The sequence below is a fragment of the Neovison vison genome, chromosome 14 (assembly GCF_020171115.1).
Source record: "Neovison vison isolate M4711 chromosome 14, ASM_NN_V1, whole genome shotgun sequence".
Classification (NCBI taxonomy): Eukaryota; Metazoa; Chordata; class Mammalia; order Carnivora; family Mustelidae; genus Neogale; species Neogale vison.
In genome coordinates, this window is record NC_058104.1 from 418,929 (window position 1) to 436,250 (window position 17,322).

The window sequence follows — 17,322 nt, forward strand, 5'->3', positions numbered from 1 at the left end:
GCCCGCCCCGGCCGCCCGTAGTCCGCAGGCCGCGGCCCGTCGCCTCCGCCGCCGCCGCCGCCGCCGCAGCAGCAGCCGCTGTCGCCTCAGGGCTTGGGCGCCGCCGCCGCCGCCGCTGCTGCTGATGCTGCCGCCGCCGCTGCTGCTGCTGCTGCCGCCGCCGGCGACGCTGCGCCCGTCAGTCAGCGGCCGGAAGTGCCGCTGCCCGGAAGTCCCGCCCGAGCCCTGCGCCGCCGCGCCGCTAGGGGTCGCGCGGCCCGTGACGTAGCGGTAGGTCGCCCCCGAGACGGAAGGTCGGCTGAGCGGGGCCGCGGGCACTTCCGGTCTGGCGCATCGCCGACGCTATCCGCGGCGCCGGTCACCCTCCGCGGGTTTGCCCAGCTCCCCGGTGACCGCCACGCCGCAGAGGCTGTCGCGGCCGCCCGTCCCGCCCGCACGCCCCCCGGGGAGCCCCGGTGTCCTCGCCCCCCGTGCCACCGGCCGCCGGGAGTTTGGCCGCAGTGGCTGTTGGCGTGTGTCCCGGTGGATGCTGGTGTGCGTCTCGGCAGGCTGCGCATTCGCTCGCTCGCAGCCGCTCCAGGGGCTCTGCGGCCCGGGCGGCTCTGGCCGGGTCCGCCCGCCGCCCCGCCCCTCCTTCGCAACTAGGGTCCCCTGGAACTTGCTGGAAGGACGTGGAAGCCCGAAGGTGGAGTTGGTGCGGACGGACTTGCGTTCTTTCCCTGGCGTCTGAGGACAACGTCGGCCCACGGCTTAAAAACGCCCGCTGGGGCGCCTGGGTGGCTCAGTGGGTTAAAGCCTCTGCCTTCGGCTCAGGTCATAATCCCAGGGTCCTGGGATCGAGCCCCGCATCGGGCTCTCTGCTCAGCAGGGAGCCTGTTTCCCCCACCTCTCTCTGCCTGCCTCTCTGCCTACTTGTGATCGCTCTCTGTCAAATAAACTCTTAAAAAAAAAAAAATGCCCGCAGCCGGGGCCGCACCGCTAGCGCCTAACGAAAGGCTGCAAGGTCGGGCCAACCTGACCGGTTCGCGCGCCCGCAGACGATGCCCTAAATACGGTGACACGAATGTTCCCCCTGTGACCCGATTCGTTCTGCGGGTGGGTGGGTGCCCGCCCTCTCCATCAGGAGGGACACCGAGCTTTCGCCTCCGATTCAGACTGCGTGGATCTGGCCGCTAGCTGGGCGACTCGGACATGCCAAATGTCATTTCCCATCGGAGCCTAGACGTGTTACCGATCTCCTGGGAAATGTCGGAACACGGAAAAGCCGATCCATGAAAGGGAGTCGGCCCAGCTCTAGTCAGTAGTAAGTACATAATGCAGGATTACTAGGTTTACTCTCAAAATGAGCAGCCAGGACAGACTTATGTCGGGTTTTCCCTGGTACGTTACAAAGAAAGCTTATGAGTGTTTGGGGCTCATGTTTAAGACATGCCTCAGGCCTTTTCTGACACATGACCCCTTTGACTCCCCGAAGTGCCAACTGTAGTCCAGCAGCCCCCACCGTAAGAGGCCAACGGACTTCGCCCCCAACGTTATTGCTTTTTATTACTAGCATAATTGGGCACGTTTACTTGAAATTGGCTGAAACAAAAGGACATTTTAACAAGATGATAACACTAATTCCTGAGGCTTACCGAAGGGTGCAGCAGGTGCACTCAAAACTCAGGCAACCTAAGTTAGAACTTGCTTTTTAAAAAGAGACTGGTCTGGGATGCCTGGGTGGCTCAGTTGGTTAAGCAGCTGCCTTCAGCTCAGGTCATGATCCCAGCGTCCTGGGATTGAGTCCCACATCGGGCTCCTTGCTCGGCAGGGAGCCTGCTTCTACCTCTGTCTCTGTCTGCCATTCTGTCTGCCTGTGCTCGCTCTCTCTCTCTCTGACAAATAAATAAAATCTTTAAAAAAAAAAAAGAGATTGGTTTGGGGCGCCTGGGTGGTTCAGTGGGTTAAGCCTCTGCCTTCGCCCCAGGTCATGATGTCAGGGTCCTGGGATCCAGCCCCACATGGGGCTTCCTGCTCAGTGGGGAGACTGCTTCCCCCTCTCTTTCTGCCTACTTGTGATCTCGGTCTGTCAAATAAAATCTTTTTTTTTTTAAATGCTGTTATAATATTTTTTTAAAAAGAGACTTGCTTTCAGATTTGTTAGGTAATGGGAAATACAAATTTTCTTCTCACTACAAGACCCTAAAATGTAAGATGAGAACACAGGTCTCAAAACGTTCCACTTTAGCCCCTCAGTGGATGGAGCACTGGGCTTCCAGGAGAGCACTCGCTGAGATGAGTGCTGGGTAACGTATGGAAATGTGGGATCCTGTACTGGACACCTGACACAGCCCACTGTATGCTAACTGACTGGAATTTAAACAAAAACTCATCTAAAAAGGTCTAATTTAATTTGCTCGAGCGTCATCTAGGTCCCTGTAACATCCCTCTCAGTTCTTCCCACACTGAATTTCGATAGCACTTCGTAGTCATACATAAAACAGGAATGTCCCGTTCATGATCTCCAAGAATAACAAGGATCAAGGATATCAAGCCAGGAAATGAGCTGGGTCACACAGGAGGAATATACCCCCTCACCGGGTTTGGAAAGTAATAAGAAGTTACGCTGTTGCAAGAGCCAGTCCATTTCTGGAGGAAGCAGAGGATATGAAAGGGCAACCCTTTGACTGCTGTTGGCTCCCTCACTGTAACCGACCTGCAGCTACCTTGTTCTCGGACCTGAGAGGTGGCCATTGCCTAGCCCCTGGAGGCAAACGGGTTGGGACTCTGCAGGCCTGAGCTGGCCTATGGCTAGAGCAGCTCCTGCAAACCCAGCGTGTGATGTTGCCAGTCTCCTCTGGCCCAGGTCCTGAGACAGGCTCTGCACTCAAACATGTTTTCAGATAACAAATGATGATGGAGTCAGGTAGTGTATGTCAGGTGTTTGGGTTTTTTTGTTTTTTTTAAAATTTATTAGAGAAAGTGTGCACATGTGAACAGAGGGAGGGGGGAGAGAGAGAATGTCCAGCACACTCCCTGCTGAGCATGGAACCTGACACGGGGCTCGAACCCAGACCCCGACCAAGATCCTGACCTAAGCCGCGATCAAAAGTTGGAAGCTTAACCAGCCAACTGCCCCTATCAGTTTCTTTCTGACGTGCCGTTCTGGTGTTGGCCTTGGGCCAGCAGGAAGAGCGCTGTGCAACCTGTGAGGCATGTGTGTGTAGAGTGTCTAAGTAGGTAGTCCAAGCGGTTTCATCATCTTAGATCCACATACTGCGTGCAGATTCTGTCTGCTTTTAGGATATACGAAAATACCTAATAAATAAGGAAAAGATCCTCAATCTGTGCTTTCTGAACAGGACTTTAGCCTGCAGGCAAACCAGAAGCTGAGCACCCCATCTACTCCTTACCAGGCTTGTTACTGGAATTTCAAAGCCCACTCAGACGCAAGTTCAATACCTTCAGTTCCTGTACAAATGGTGTAGGAGAAGAAACTGGCATGTTCCTACTCATTCTACACAAAGCTAAGTCTTTGGTTTCCAAGTTTAAAAACCTTAAATCTGTAATCTTTGAGAAGGAGATTAGTTTGGGCATCCTCCGGCTAAATGGAGGGGAAAAAAAAAAAGTCAAATCCATTCAGAGAAAAGCTGTCAGGAAGTAGCAGGGCTCAGGTACCACGGACAATGGATGTTGAGGAAAGCACACGTGGACATGCACACAAAGAACTGACAAAGACCTCGAGTACATGATTGCTAAGTTTAATTCAACGGTTATACCCAATCCTACCTTGTAAAAACAACAAAATGCCCCTATCAAAACTATATTGTGATGTGAGTACAGGCTTGTTTTTGATATAGCTCTAGAAAAAAGTTGGCACCAAATGCACATAAAAAAAGTTTTAAGGCTTAATAAAAATACAGACTAATAATTTCAAAATGCAGCTTAGAGGTTGAGAACAGAATGCTAGGTTAATAAATTTCCAAACACAGGCAGTACCCGATGTATAGAGCATTTTCCAAATTATTAATGGCCACTTCCATCAGGCTCACAGGGGCACAAAGTCCTCTCCTGCTTCTCTCAATGACCAGACTACCAGGCACTCTAAACCCAGTTCTGCGGCCCCAGGGAGGGAAGGCTGGACAGAGGAGGGAGGGCATCTCTCCTCACCCTGTAGAGGTTTCTGCTAGTCCTTCTCTGCCTCCCATCCCCACCACTGCTCCCCAACCGCACCCGCGCCCCCTGCTGGTGGATAGGACTAGGTGGACAGCGAGGACAGGGCCACAGCCATAGGGCCTGGCAGTAGGATGTCAGGGCTCCTTGCAAGCCAATTTGACATCCAGAGACCATTTTCTTGCATATTAAAAACCACAAAAAACATAGTAATAAATGGTAGTTCATTTCTATTATGAGAATGTTACATTGTTAAGTAAAAGTTAGTGTGTTTGGGCTTAAACCCTAACTACCATTTATGAGATTTTCTAATGGTGGAAAAATGCTCTGAATTCCAAACTTTCCTCTAAGTGGCCATCTGAAGGGTGGAGACAAGAAGTACTTGAGAGAGTCACAAGGAAAGTCTCTAGCCTCCCAAGTGAACAGGGCAGTTGGAAGGGGGTAAACAAAGGGTCTTTGGTTGACAAAGCCACGTGCAGGTCCCCCAGCGTGCCCGGTGTAAGAGGCGGAGTTCGGCAGGGAGCTCCCAGAGGCACTTAAGTGTCTAGGCCACGGTGGGCGCATGGAAACACAGCGGTGTGGCTTTTCTCCGTTTCCATCGTGATGTAGTATTTTCAGCACCCAGTGTTAGCTTGGGAGGCACTCACACCTGGACATCCCCCCCACCCTAAACCTGTCCTCTTGTTAACTGTTGGTGCAACACGATGAGGTGTAGGACTGAGACTGCTGCCCTGTAGGGTCCAATGGGGAGAAACTTTGCTGCTGGGACCGAGACACTCTGGCCAGCCCATTACCTCTGCCAACAAGCATCATGGAATCGGCCTGTTGAGCCTTCAATGTCAAACTGGTCAATTTTCTGGACCAAGGTCTCCAGGCTCCTTCTGGAAACTGAGTATGGTCCAGAGGTTCCACAAAGCTTTATAAAGAGCAGGCAAGCAAAGTTTCTTCCTCTTGGTTGTACCTGAGCCAACTGCCTTTTTCCTAGAAAGGTGTCAGAAACAGGGCAGAGTCAGCAGTCACTTACGTAAAGCTGGTGTTTTAGAAAAGCCCTTCAGATATATTTAAAGATTTGAACTGAAGAACCCAAGGTTCTGAAGCACCTCTTCTTCCCACAGTCAACAGGAGTGACGACACGTGAAGGGTCTCAGTCATCCCGTCGCCTGGATGCATGAGGACAGTTCTACAGATGCGGGGGGGTGGGTAGTGGGGTGAGTGCCCACGGGGAGAACTGCAGCTCGACGAGGGAGCCGGCTGCAGCCCCGGACACGGGCGTGGGCCTCGAGGGAGGCCGCTGAGGAAAAGTGGGAACGATTCACAGCAAAACCAGCTTGGGTGTAAAAGGCAGAGGTTCCTACGTAAGATCTGGCCAAGGTTTTAGAAGGCAGAAATGAAGTACCTCAGAGATCACAGCACAAATCTTACTGTAAAGCATGAGACTGAGAGCGGCTTTTTGGTTTTTGTTGACAGCTGCCGAGGACCAGCGGCCGAGGTGGCTCAGGCCGTGTGCAGAGGAACACACTGGGGCTGACCGGAAAGGAGGCAGCGGGGCCCGCAGAGGCTGTCCCAGGGATGGAAGCTGTCCCACGGTGAACGGGGGGAGGACCCCAGAGGCCACAGAGCCCCGACCCCCAGCAGTAGTGTTTCGGCCTGTGCCTTGTTCCTCCGTCCTACAGCAACACACAGGTCGTTTCTTATTTTCTTGCCAAGGCTTTAAACAGAAACTGCTACCGTGGTAGTGACCCCCGGACCCCCGTTGGCCAGCCCCACCCCACCAGGCCCCACCGTGGCCCCGCACCACCTGCCGCACGCCCCTCACAGAACACCGTCCCATCTGCAGTTCCAAGTGAGTCCCGTGTTATCCCCACCAGGCCAGGTCTTGGCAGCCCATGTAGTGAGGTCCCCCGGCTCCGCGACGGTGGTGGGGCCCGAGCAGCGGCACAGCAGATCCTCTCCCCACCCGGCTCCTTTGGGCTAAAAGAAACTACAGTATTTGAAATCCTATCTCTCGGGGTCCTCGTCTGGCTACAGGTGAAGCAGCAGCCCCTCTTAGTAGAAGGAGATACTGGATTTGCCTCCAGGCGGGTTGAGGACTTTGTTGTGAGAACGTGGCCGCGGGCCCAACCTGGGCTCGTGGCTGTCACCCGTGGGCATGGGCACCGGCTGTGGGGCGCGGCCCGCTTCTCCAGGGCCTCCCTTCTCACCCGCCTCTTCTCTGGGAGACGTGCTCGTTGCAGCTGCAGGACAAAGTCGGCATGCCATCCCGTTATAGGCCGCCCAGGACCAAACCGGCAAGGTGCGCATACAGTGCGTGGCCCAGAGCAGCCAACAAGGCCACACCGTGATGGGAAGAGAAGCGCACAGAGCCAGGCTTCCACCTCGTCCCAAGGAGACTGACTGGCAGAGACCATTCCTGAACTGGGGACAATGCTGGGGCTTCATACTATAAACTCCTTGATAAATTCCTAATAAACCGATTATCCTACACACCTGAGGGACCCCATTCCTTTTTCTTCCACTTCAAGAATCAGTAACAAACCTTCTCAACTTGAACATGACAAGGAAGAGAAGGAGTTCATCTCAACTGGGGACCTAACAAGGCGAGGCAAGGCTTGCTGAGGCAAGTCGTTCATCCGGACTTCTGGATGAACGAGCGTCTTTGTTAGGGGCTGAGGGAGTGGTGACCCGCAGCACCAACTAGGACGGAGAGGTGGGGCTCAGAGTCTGACCACCCCCCTGCACCCCCCGCCCCAAGGGCAACTCTCCCACCGTGCAGGCCTCACGGTCTCTCTTCTCAGCCGGCACCTCTACTGCTCTCCTCTGCCCCCCACTTCTACATCAGTGCTGCCTGGGCTACTGTTGGCCACAAATTCACTCCTGGCTCCAGATCCCTGTCCTTCACTACCTGAGATCAGCTTCTAGAAGGGGTCCCCGGTCGTGGCCTGGGCTGATCACCAATGCCAAGTGAAGAAAGGCTGGTGGTGACCAGTTGGGAAGTTTTCACCCAAAATAACAGCCTACTTCTCTGGTCTTCTTCAAATACTACACATCCTCTTGGCAACAAACAGGACCTTGCTTGTTTCTGTCAGCAGGCCTGGGAGAGGCACGGAATAGTCCCTCTCATCCTCTGGGGGCGTGGCGGCAACCCTACCACAGCACAGCGCTAGGGGGAAGGCACAGAAACAGCAGCTCACCTTTAGGGCCCGAACTGGGGTCTTCTCCTTCACATAAGAACACGTGGTCCTGCAATTGAGGCAAAACCCCAGGTCAGTAGGTGATTCACACGTTTTACCCTCATTCAAAAGGATGATGAGACTCAGGGCACAAACGGGCTTGTGTACATCTATGGTGGAGAGTTTCACCCCCGAGCGAAGCGGAGGGAGCAGTGCCCTGAGGCCCCGCAGCAGTGACGAGAGCTCCCCACTACCCAGACCTCAGCCACACACTCCCCACCACAGTCCCTCCGCCCCTTGGACAGTCTGTAAAGCAAATCTCAGTATTTCGATTACCCGCAAATATCCAATTTAAAAATGTCCTTTAGGGGTGCCTGGAGGCCGGGGGCAGCTCAGACAGTTACGTGTCCAACTCTTGATTTTGGCTCAGGTCATGTTTCCAGCACTACACTGGGTGGACTAGAACTTGACAGTGAGTTCTGAGACTGGGAAGTGAGTTTTCCAACTCTGTTATTCACTGTTAACATGTCTGGCTAGTCACGAGTCCCTGAGGATTTTAGGGTAGTCTTTCCACTTAAAAAAAAAAAAAAAAAAAGTAAAAAACCAAAAGAAACCAAACACTATGGTAGGCACTTTGATAGGGACTGTATTCTTTCCCCTGCTTTTTTGTGGCGGTGGGGAGGGAGGAGCAGACAGAGGAGCTCATGCAAACCCCCTGCTGAGCGCAGAGCCTGACACGGGGCTCGATCTCACAAACCTGAGATCCTGGCCTGCACCAAAACGAAGAGCTAGACACCCAACTGCGCGGCCCAGGCTCTGACGGGGTCGGGATCATTTAAACCTCTTCTCGGTTGCCAGGACTCCTGACTGCCCTCCAGTGACTGCTGTGTGCAGTCCTCTGCTTCCTGTTACCCCGCTGACCCCGAGGCGTCCGTTACCCGACGGCTGGTCTGATGTGGACCTGACCTTCCGACCAGAATCTGAAGGTCGGCTGTGATGTTCTGTAAGGACCCGCATTGCTGGCTGTCTCTTGCGACGGCAGCCACGGACGCTCATTGCTGAGCTCCAGGATTTTATGACCCGTCAGTGCGACGGTGGCATCAGCATTCCATTCCTCCTCCATTTCCGGCTGAGCACCCTCAGGACTGGGAAACTCCCTCAGCAGCAGCCCCCCGGGGATGCGACTCACGCAGAGATGCTGTCCTCTGCTCCAGCCACAAATCAGACTTTCTAAAAGTATTATCACAAGCCCCCAAACTCTCAATACTGGTTGAATTTTAATCCGATTACTGTACTTACTGATGACGACTAAAAATACGGAAATTTTAGGTGTTCAACTCTACGAAGAGCCGCACGGCCCTTGGGCAGAGCAGAGCAGCAGCCCGTTGGTAGGGGCAGCCGCCTCCACCGGCACGCTGAGGCCAGCGTCCCCAGGCTTCATTCATCGCCACACCGGAGTGGGTTTCTGCACTGACTCAGGGGAGCCGTGAAAGCCCATGACTAAGGACCCCACTCGACAGAACCACGTCACCCACTCCGCCTCTTCCCGGCAATGCACTGCAGCCGCCTCAGTGCCGCACCAAGGAGTCCTTGACTCCATCTTTGTCTCTCTTCCTTCCACGTCTGCTAGCTGAATATAGCCCCTACCTTGGGTTTGTTTGGGTGTGCCAGAGGAGAAGTGGCAGCAACTGGGGACCCAAAGATGTCACTGGTCTTCCCGCCAGGTGGGTTCAGACGCTGTCGAGTGTGCACAGGCGTGGATTCGTCGAAGATGCCACTTCCCTTCCCCCCTGCAGAAACAGTTCCGGGACATTGAGCAACCACGACAGCCCCCCAGCGCTATACGCCGCCTTCATTACTTCATGACTACCCTCGCAGGGACGCCCCAGTGCCAGTCCCTAGTTCGGGCCCACAGCGGGGGTGACCCGGTTGGTGAGCCGTACGTCAACATCAACCTGTTTATTGGGGGCCTGCTGGGACCGTCATTTCTGGAAGCTGACCTCGGCGGGCCTCTAGCATTTCCTACTTGGGACTCCCTTAACCTTGAACCTGTGTTGTCCTATTAAAGGATCTTCTTCCTTAAATCCATGGAAAGTTCTTTATGTTAAAAGCAAAGAGCTGTTGCATTTTTAGACTAAATATGTAAGAAATGAATTCAACAACAGGCCAAGGCAAACCTGTCATCTGGAAAATAAACACCTATTAGTCATTCTGCTGACCTCATTCTGGCCGCAACAACCAGTGACAACTAGACATGTCAGCAAATTACAGACATGTGACATCCTACAACGAAACTCTAAGTGATCTGATGAGCCATCATGGAAATATGCATCGAACGTGTAACTTCTCATAAGCTGAGGAGTCTGGCCAGACAGCAAAGACGACGCCCAAACGGCTCCGTGAAGCAGAGAGACGGCTGCCACACCCCCTGGCTGGCGTTTCTTCACTCGGCAACCGCCAGCACCTTTCTGCGGAGAGCTGTGCTAACAGAGCTGGGCTGCCGGTCATGGCCCTGGGCACCAAGGACTTAGAGTCTCACAAGGAGAAAGAAAGAGCATTCTGCTAACTAGCTAGCTAGATGGCCACACACATTGGTTGGCCTTTCTGTGCCCTCAGAGGCTCAGCTGCAGAAAGGGCAGAACGAAAGGACCTGAGAGGCAGGTCCGGAGCTCATGCACCAGACGGTCAGAACGATGCCAGGGACACAAATGCCCAATAGAGGTTCGCCGCGTCCCACAGCACTGAAGAAGAAGCGTCTCCTGGACGTAAACACCGCTCAGGGCAGGAGGGCAGAAGACAGTCCGTATGGCGAGCAACGTCTCAATGTACATGGAGGGGGTTTTCTCACTTCGGGGCATCTGAGGAGGAAAGTGGTCACTCCACTGCCCCCTCCCCAAACGTGGCTCCCTGTGGACGGGCTGTGGGACTCAAGACTGCTTGGCATGTCCTTTCTCAGAGCTTCGTTTTCGAGGGCCCACATCCCAGGCAGTCACTTCCTGGCTGAAACAGCCCACGTGGCGAACAGAGAAACAGAGCCCGCAGAACGACCCAGACGCCTCGCTCCCTGTGGGCCCGCGGGGAAGGGCTCCATCAGGGGTTCATGCTCTCACTTGCCTGCAGGGCCATCCTGAGGGTCCCCGCAGCCAGAGTGGACAGTAAAACAGAGGGGCCTCTGGGACGCGGCCGCACGGGGACATGGAGCACAAGCCCAGCGAGGATGGGAACAGAGTAAGGGAAGAGCCCTTCTGGAGCAGGAGAACCAATCAAGAAGGTGCAGGGCTGCCTGTGCCAGAGACATGCGCTCATGTCATCTTTGCACCCACACACCTCACCTTCCCGGACCCACAGGCCCGGGCCGGAGATGCCCACACAGCACAGTGCCAGGCTGCCACTGGAGCCCGGGCAAGGGGCTCGAACCTTCTTGCCTCCATCTATCAACACTGAGGAGGTCGTAAGTTAACAAGAGCACCGACCCTCGGGCCACGGGTGACATAAGTGAGTGAAAGCACGTGAAGTGGGCAGAGCAGTGCCTGGCAGGGTCGGCCCTCAGGGATGCTGCTGGGCTGCTGTCAGCAAGAGCATCTCCACCACCAAGGGGACAGAACTCCAGCTTCAGCTCACCCCAGACACTGCTGCTCCTAGTGGTGCTACAAAGGCTTAAATAAATTCTCTTTAAAAGGTGCATTCAGTTTTTTAAAAAGTGGAAAATAAAAGTAACTCAGTTTGAAGTTTTTGGCTAAAGACACTGCTCATCAAAAAAATTTATTATTTTAAGATTTTATTTATTTATTTGAGAGACAGAGAGAGAGAAATCACAAGTAGGCAGAGAGGCAGGCAGAGAGAGGGGGAAACAGGCTCCCCGCTGAGCAGAGAGCTCGATGCGGGGCTCAATCCCAGGACCTAAGCCCAAGGCCGAGGCTTTAACCCACTGACCCACCCAGGCGCCCCCGAAAATTATTTTTAAATTATAAAACATAACCCAAAACTTCTTAAGACTTAACAGTCACAGATAACAGAGAAGCCAAGGACCCCGGTAACTGGCACCTAGAGTGCACAGAGCACAACGGGCTCCCAAGAACCTTGGGCACCCTCCCCACAACCCAGGTCACCAAATGCCCGCGCTTCCAGCAGACCACAGATTTGCTATCGTTGGTCCATTTTTACTGTGTATGTTCAACTCCAAACAACGCAGTTCTGCTTCAGTACGTTATATAAAGGACCCTTCAGGTCTCCTAGTCGACATTTTGCCTGGAAGATGAACTGAGGTTTGGAGAAGGAAAAGGTGCTGAATTTAGCCATAAATAAATTCTAGATAGGCTTTTAAAAAAAATTAATTCCTAGAGAGAGACAGTGACAGAGAGAGAGAGAGCATGAGCACGCACAAGCAGGAGGGGCAGGTAGACAGGCAGAAAGTCACCCGGATGCCACGCCCAGTGCAGAGTCCAACGACCTGAGCCAAAATCAAGGGTCAGACGTTTGACTGACGGAGCCCCCCAGGCGCCCCCTAAGATACGCTTTTATAAGAACCAAACTGCAGAAGAGAGACAACATGCTGGCAGAGTGGGCAGCGAGCATCGCACACATGGTGGGGCGCGCTGGGCCCGTCTCATGACCAGTCGGAAGTGGCTATCAAGATTTAAAACTGACCCAGCAATTCCATTTCAAGACACTTACCCAAAGGATTTTTCAGGTTAAGTTTAGAGCATGAGCTCCGGGATCGAAAGGCCCCTGGTGCCATTGGCTAGGAGTGAGCTCCGGGGGTGGCAGTGACCCTCCCTAAGCCTCTGTTTCCCTCTCTGTCCAGGGGCACCCCCACACCTACCTCCTAGGGGTGGAGAGGCAGCCAAACAAAAACACGGAAAGCACTGAGCACAGTCCCTGGCAAATGTGGAACTGTCCACATGTCTCCAGCACCAGAGTTAGAGCAGCAAGAACAATCTGGAAGATGTGAGCCAGGCAGCCAGCAGAGCCCGCTCAAGAAGAGTAAAGAAACAATGGGGGGGCATCTGGGTGGCTCAGTGGGTTAAACCCTCTGCCTTTGGCCAAATCATGATCCCAGGGTCCTGGGATTGAGCCCCACATCGGGCTCTTTGCTCAGCTGGGAGCCTGCTTCCCTTCCTCTCTCTGCCTACTTGTGATCTCTGTCCGCCAAATAAATAATAAAAATTAAAAATTAAAAAAAAAAAAAAAAAAAAGAGAGAGAGACACTGAGTATGACAACCCTTGGCGAATGCTCAGTGACGATCAAGGGCTCAGTCACTCCCATCACCTCCCAGTCGCGCCCCCCCCACCCCCATCCTGGACCCATTTCTCAATCAGGCCTTCTCATCAGAGGGCAGGGGGCACACCGGGAGCTTTCCCTTTCAGTCTTCCCTTGAGAATTCATCACAGACTGTTTGCCAAGAGCACTTGCCAGGACAGAAAACAAACCCCAAAGACAAAACAGCCGCAGAAGCAGGAACCCAGCACAGGGAGTGAGTTCAGCAGCCGTTGCCGCATCTTGTGACTGTGCACCACACAGAGGCTCTCTATCTCTCCGCTCAAGAGGGGCCCAGGCTGCCGGCCGGAGAACCTGAGGCCGAGGGTCCGCAGAGCGGCAATGCCCCAAGCTGCCACGCTCTCCAGGGAACCCGACCCGCCCCAGGGGCAGCTCTGGACACAAGGAGCCCACAGCCAGCTGGGACAGAGCTGACACATGGTGGCTGTCCTGATGTCGCTGATACAAAGGGTGTATGGGGCTGACCGCGCCGGCCCCACACCTGTAAGCTGGACGCGACAAGGGTGTTTCTCACTTTTAAGAACCACCTGCTTCTACTGTATCCCAAACTTTAACCCTCCACCCACCCCAGCAACCAAACCCCAAACTAGTTTTTGAACCTAATGCCTTTGCTGCCCTGGGTTAGGTCCCTGGCACAGGGCAGGAGCCTCGCCAGCTTCGGCTCTGCAGAACTGACCTGCCGGAAATACAAAGTCCTGTGTCGGGCCTCTCACAACCTTGTTTTCCCTTGGGGACACAGGACAGGGAGAGCTCTTCAGCGAACTATCCCCATACGGTCGGTCACTCAACTGGGGAGACTACCAGCCAAGAAAAAGACTTGTAAGATTCCTTCCCACTGTGACTACTGCAAGGGGGACTGGCACTGAAGAACTACGTGGACGGGGTCATCCTTTATAGAGCTCTGATCCCAGTGACGATCTGAATCAGAGGAACCTCCCTCTGAAGAACATTTAAAAGCACAACTTGCACACAATTTCTGGCACTGCAAGGACCCACTGGAGAACTGGGAGGGCCTACCTGGTGGGAACCAGAATCCCAGCATCCTCCCCTGTGACCTCAGTGCCTATAATCAGCCACGGTCTGGTGGCAGAGGGAAGAGGATTCAAGAATGACTGAGCTGGGGCGCCTGGGTGGCTCAGAGTGTTAAAGCCTCTGCCTTCAGCCCAGGTCATGATCTCAGGGTCCTGGGATCGAGTCCTGCGTCGGCTCTCTGCTCAGCGGGGAGTCTGCTCCCCACCCCCTCTACCTACTTGTGATCTCTGTCAAATAAATAAATAAAATCTTTAAAAAAATAAAAATAAAAATGACTGAACTGGGAACACCTTTGGGACTCAGCCAGTGAAGCTGCTGCCTTGGGCTCAGGTCATGATCTCAGGGTCCTTGGATCGAGCCCCGTGTTAGACTCCACACTCAGCCAGGAGTCTGCTTTTTTCTCTCCCTCTGCCGCTCCTCCTAATTGTGCACACTCTAATAAGTGAAATTTTAAAACACTCAGGGCCCCTGGGTGGCTCAGTGGGTTAAAGCCTCTGCCTTTGGCTCAGGTCCTGATCCCGGGATCAAGCCCCACATCGGGCCCTCTGCTCGGCAGGGAGCCTGCTTCCTCCTCTCTCTCTCTCTCTCTGCCTGCCTCTCTGTCTACTTGTGATCTCTGCCAAATAAATAAATAAAATCTTTAAAAATACATATAAAAAGCAAACAAAAAAATAAACAAAACAAAACCATCCTTACATTCTAGAACTCTGACAGCAAAGGATAACCTGCACCAGAAAACATTTGAAAAGGCCGACATGAAGAAATAAAAAAATGTTATCAGAAGAACAGCAGAAAGAGGACAGAGGCCAAAGGACTGATGACTCACAAAGGCCATACCTGGAGGGTTGGTCCTTTTAGGGATGTTCTGAGGCTCTTCAGTTGGTCCAAAAATATTCGATGCCATCCTATTGGGCCTGCTGGAAGGAACAGCTTCTTCTGGACTTCCAAAAAGATTGCTGGCCTCTCCTCCCGGGGGCTTCATGGCCCTAAGAGCAGAGAGCACCCGAGACTCACAGATCGCCCTGATTCAGTGTGCATCCGTCTGACCCGCTCCCCTCTGTCTTGCGCCCTGGCCTCACCCCTCTGCACGGCCCCTGAGCACTTGTCGCCGGAAGCTGGTGCCAGATCCCATGCCCAAACGGTGGTGTGTGCCTGCAGCAGCTTTACTTACTGGGAAAGCCAGTGCCACAGGTGCACGGGGCTCTAGTGTTCCCATCAGTGATGCCACTAGCCCTGGGTCTTAGTAGAACCCCTAAGACCCCTTTGGAGAAACAAAGCTCATATCAAGTTTGGGGTCTCTTTCCAGGAAAGACAGCCTCACGGCAAAGGACGTAGCCAGTTGTTTGAAATGACCAAATGGTTAAGTTTGGGTGGTGGAAATGCAGTATTTCTTACATTATTGTGTACTTTTGCTTTATTGTACTTTGAAAACAAGGGAAGAAAGCAGCACAGTGGCCTTGTTACCCAGGAAGGGACAATGGCAACGCAGTGGGCGGTAGGGTCCCCCTACCTTGCAGGGGTCATGCAGATCCTACAGGCTGCCCCAACAGGGTCTCGAATAAGGGGACTGAGAATGAAGAGGTTATTCTGATAAAAACAGAAGCCACAGTGGCTCAGTGTGGCCTTCGCCAGGCTCCCCATCAAGGGCACTTGCCTCCAGGACACAAATTACAGAGGGAAGGTGGGGACACCAGAGAGCTCAGAACTGACTGCGAGGGGACGCGCCGAGTACAGCTACCTTGTCCTCTCTCGTACCCCCCGGCGCTCTAGTAAATGGTGAAGGACACACATGGGGCCAGAGGGCTTGTGACAAAGAGCCACAGAGACAGCTCGAGGGGACGATGGCACCAGCAGCGGCAGGGAGACAAAAGCCACTCTCGCCTCCAGGTCCAGAGCCTCCCCCCGAGAGCTGGCGTCTGTGTTCAGGAAAGACTCTGGGGGACGGATCAGACTTGGAGAGAAGCCGTAATGGAGAGACCCAGATAAACTCTTAACGGGCGCACAGTCTGCGGCGCACAGGGACCACCTCCCGTTGGGGACGGCCGAGGCACCACAAGTGGACAGTTCCAAGTGCCCTGAACATCCGATCACCCCTCGGCGAGAAAACAGAAGAGGCAGGGCCTGGTGGTCTTCAGCCCCCACCGGACTCCCGCCCTCCATGGCCCAGTAAGACCAGAGGCCCCGCGCGGCCTGTCCCGCTCCGCAGGGCCTTTAGGATGGCTGCGGAGACGCAAACTGTCTGGCTGATCCCAAGCAGAGGCTCCGGCTTCGTGCAATCATCCAACCGGGAAGATCGCTCTTCTTCCAAGTCCTGAAAGGAAAAGTCCTCTCCTCCTAATAGCGTCTCCAGCACGAGAGCCCCGGAGAAGTGTGGCTTCTGATAGGAACCGCCCTGCAGGTCAGGAACTGCCAAGGTTGCGGGGCCTCAGGGGCCAGGCTGCGGAACAAACCGGCTGAACCCATGGGAGCTGGGACAATGCGTCCGGGCGCCGCTGGAGCCCTGCGGGATAAACCTGTGCTGCCATCGCTGCACGCGGAGACGTGGGTGACTGAGTCACCGTTCCGTGGTCGGATGACTGGTGACTGAACACTGACCTGACTCCCCCAGACTTACAAGGTTTTTGGCAAGTTCTTCCCCGTGTTACTTACTGGATGTGGTATTTACCTCTACAGCTGTGGCCTACACACTCTCCTCTGCCGTTAGGGCAAGGCTGGGGGACAGAAAAGGATCGCGGAGTAATGAAAGCTCATGGGCGTCTACAACCCCCGAAAATGACAAGGCTAGGTGGCCACTAGAGGAGCGCAGAGCCAGGCCACAGGGGACCACGAAATTAGGGGAGCGCGGCGCCAGGCCCTGGAGGCCCCAGGATTAGGGGAGTGCGTGGCTGGGCCCTGCGAGACCCCGAGATTAAGGAAGCGGGGCTCCAGGCTCCGGGAATCCCGGGATTAGGGGAGCAGGACGCCCGGCCCTGGAGGCCCCGGGATTAGGGTAGCGCAGCCCGAGGGAGTGGGCAGGATTAGGGGAGCGCGGCTCCAGGCCCCAGGGAACCCCGAGATTAGGGGAGCGCGGCGCCAGGCCCTGGAAGCCCCGGGATTAGGGTAGCGCAGCCCAGGGGAGTGGGCGGGATTAGGGTAGCGCGGCTCCAGACCCCAGGGAACCCCGAGATTAGGGGAGCGCGGCGCCAGGACCTGGAAGCCCCGGGATTAGGGGAGCGCGGCGCCCGGCCCTGGGGACCCCGGGAAAGAGCCCAGGACGCTGACCCCCACCCCGCGGCCCCGTTCCCCGCGCACCGGCGCTAGCACGGCTACCGGAGGGCGCGGCCCCGCCCACCCCCTTGGTCCCGGGCTCCCCGCAGCGGCCCCGCACACCGTTCGGCCAGCGTCTCCGGGTGAGGACATGAGGGGAACGTGGGCCCAGGAGGAGCAGCGCGGGCGGCGCGCCTCGGGCCTCCAGCCCACACCCTGCGGGGCACGGGAGCGCTTCCCGACCGAGCGCCCGCCTCTCGGAGCGGGACGCGGGGACCGCGGCTCTGTGAGGTCACCCGGCACCCGCACCAGCGCCGGCCACTTGGCCGCGCCCGCCACGTACCTGGAGCCGGCCCGGGCGCCCTCACTCTCCGGGGCCTGAAACATGTCGCCCGTAGTGCAGCGCCTCCTCGACCGCCGCACCGCGGTTCCCGCCCGGCCCTA

The 17,322-nt window shown here is 55.1% G+C and overlaps 1 protein-coding gene across 1 annotated transcript; it reads right to left on the reverse strand.

Annotated features, from left to right (window-relative positions):
• Positions 1-3,724: 3,724 nt before the first annotated feature.
• Positions 3,725-17,310, reverse strand: JPT2 (Jupiter microtubule associated homolog 2). Its single transcript, XM_044232764.1, has 5 exons — positions 17,222-17,310; positions 14,470-14,618; positions 8,970-9,112; positions 7,344-7,392; positions 3,725-6,386 (listed from the first exon to the last, which is right to left on the reverse strand). Exons 1-5 carry the CDS (start codon positions 17,263-17,265, stop codon positions 6,199-6,201), a joined length of 573 nt encoding a protein of 190 aa, XP_044088699.1. The 5' UTR covers positions 17,266-17,310; the 3' UTR covers positions 3,725-6,198.
• Positions 17,311-17,322: the final 12 nt, after the last annotated feature.

What these genes read in the sequence shown, in the direction of transcription:
- JPT2 (XM_044232764.1), bottom strand. Translation starts at nt 17,265, where the DNA reads ATGTTTCAGGCCCCGGAGAGTGAGGGCGCCCGGGCCGGCTCCAG. An exon ending in TAAAAGGACCAACCCTCCAG is followed by an intron (nt 9,113 to 14,469) that starts GTATGGCCTTTG and finishes CTGTTTCTGCAG; the next exon opens with GGGGGAAGGGAAGTGGCATC. An exon ending in CCCCAGTTCGGGCCCTAAAG is followed by an intron (nt 6,387 to 7,343) that starts GTGAGCTGCTGT and finishes TTTGTCCTGCAG; the next exon opens with CTGCAACGAGCACGTCTCCC.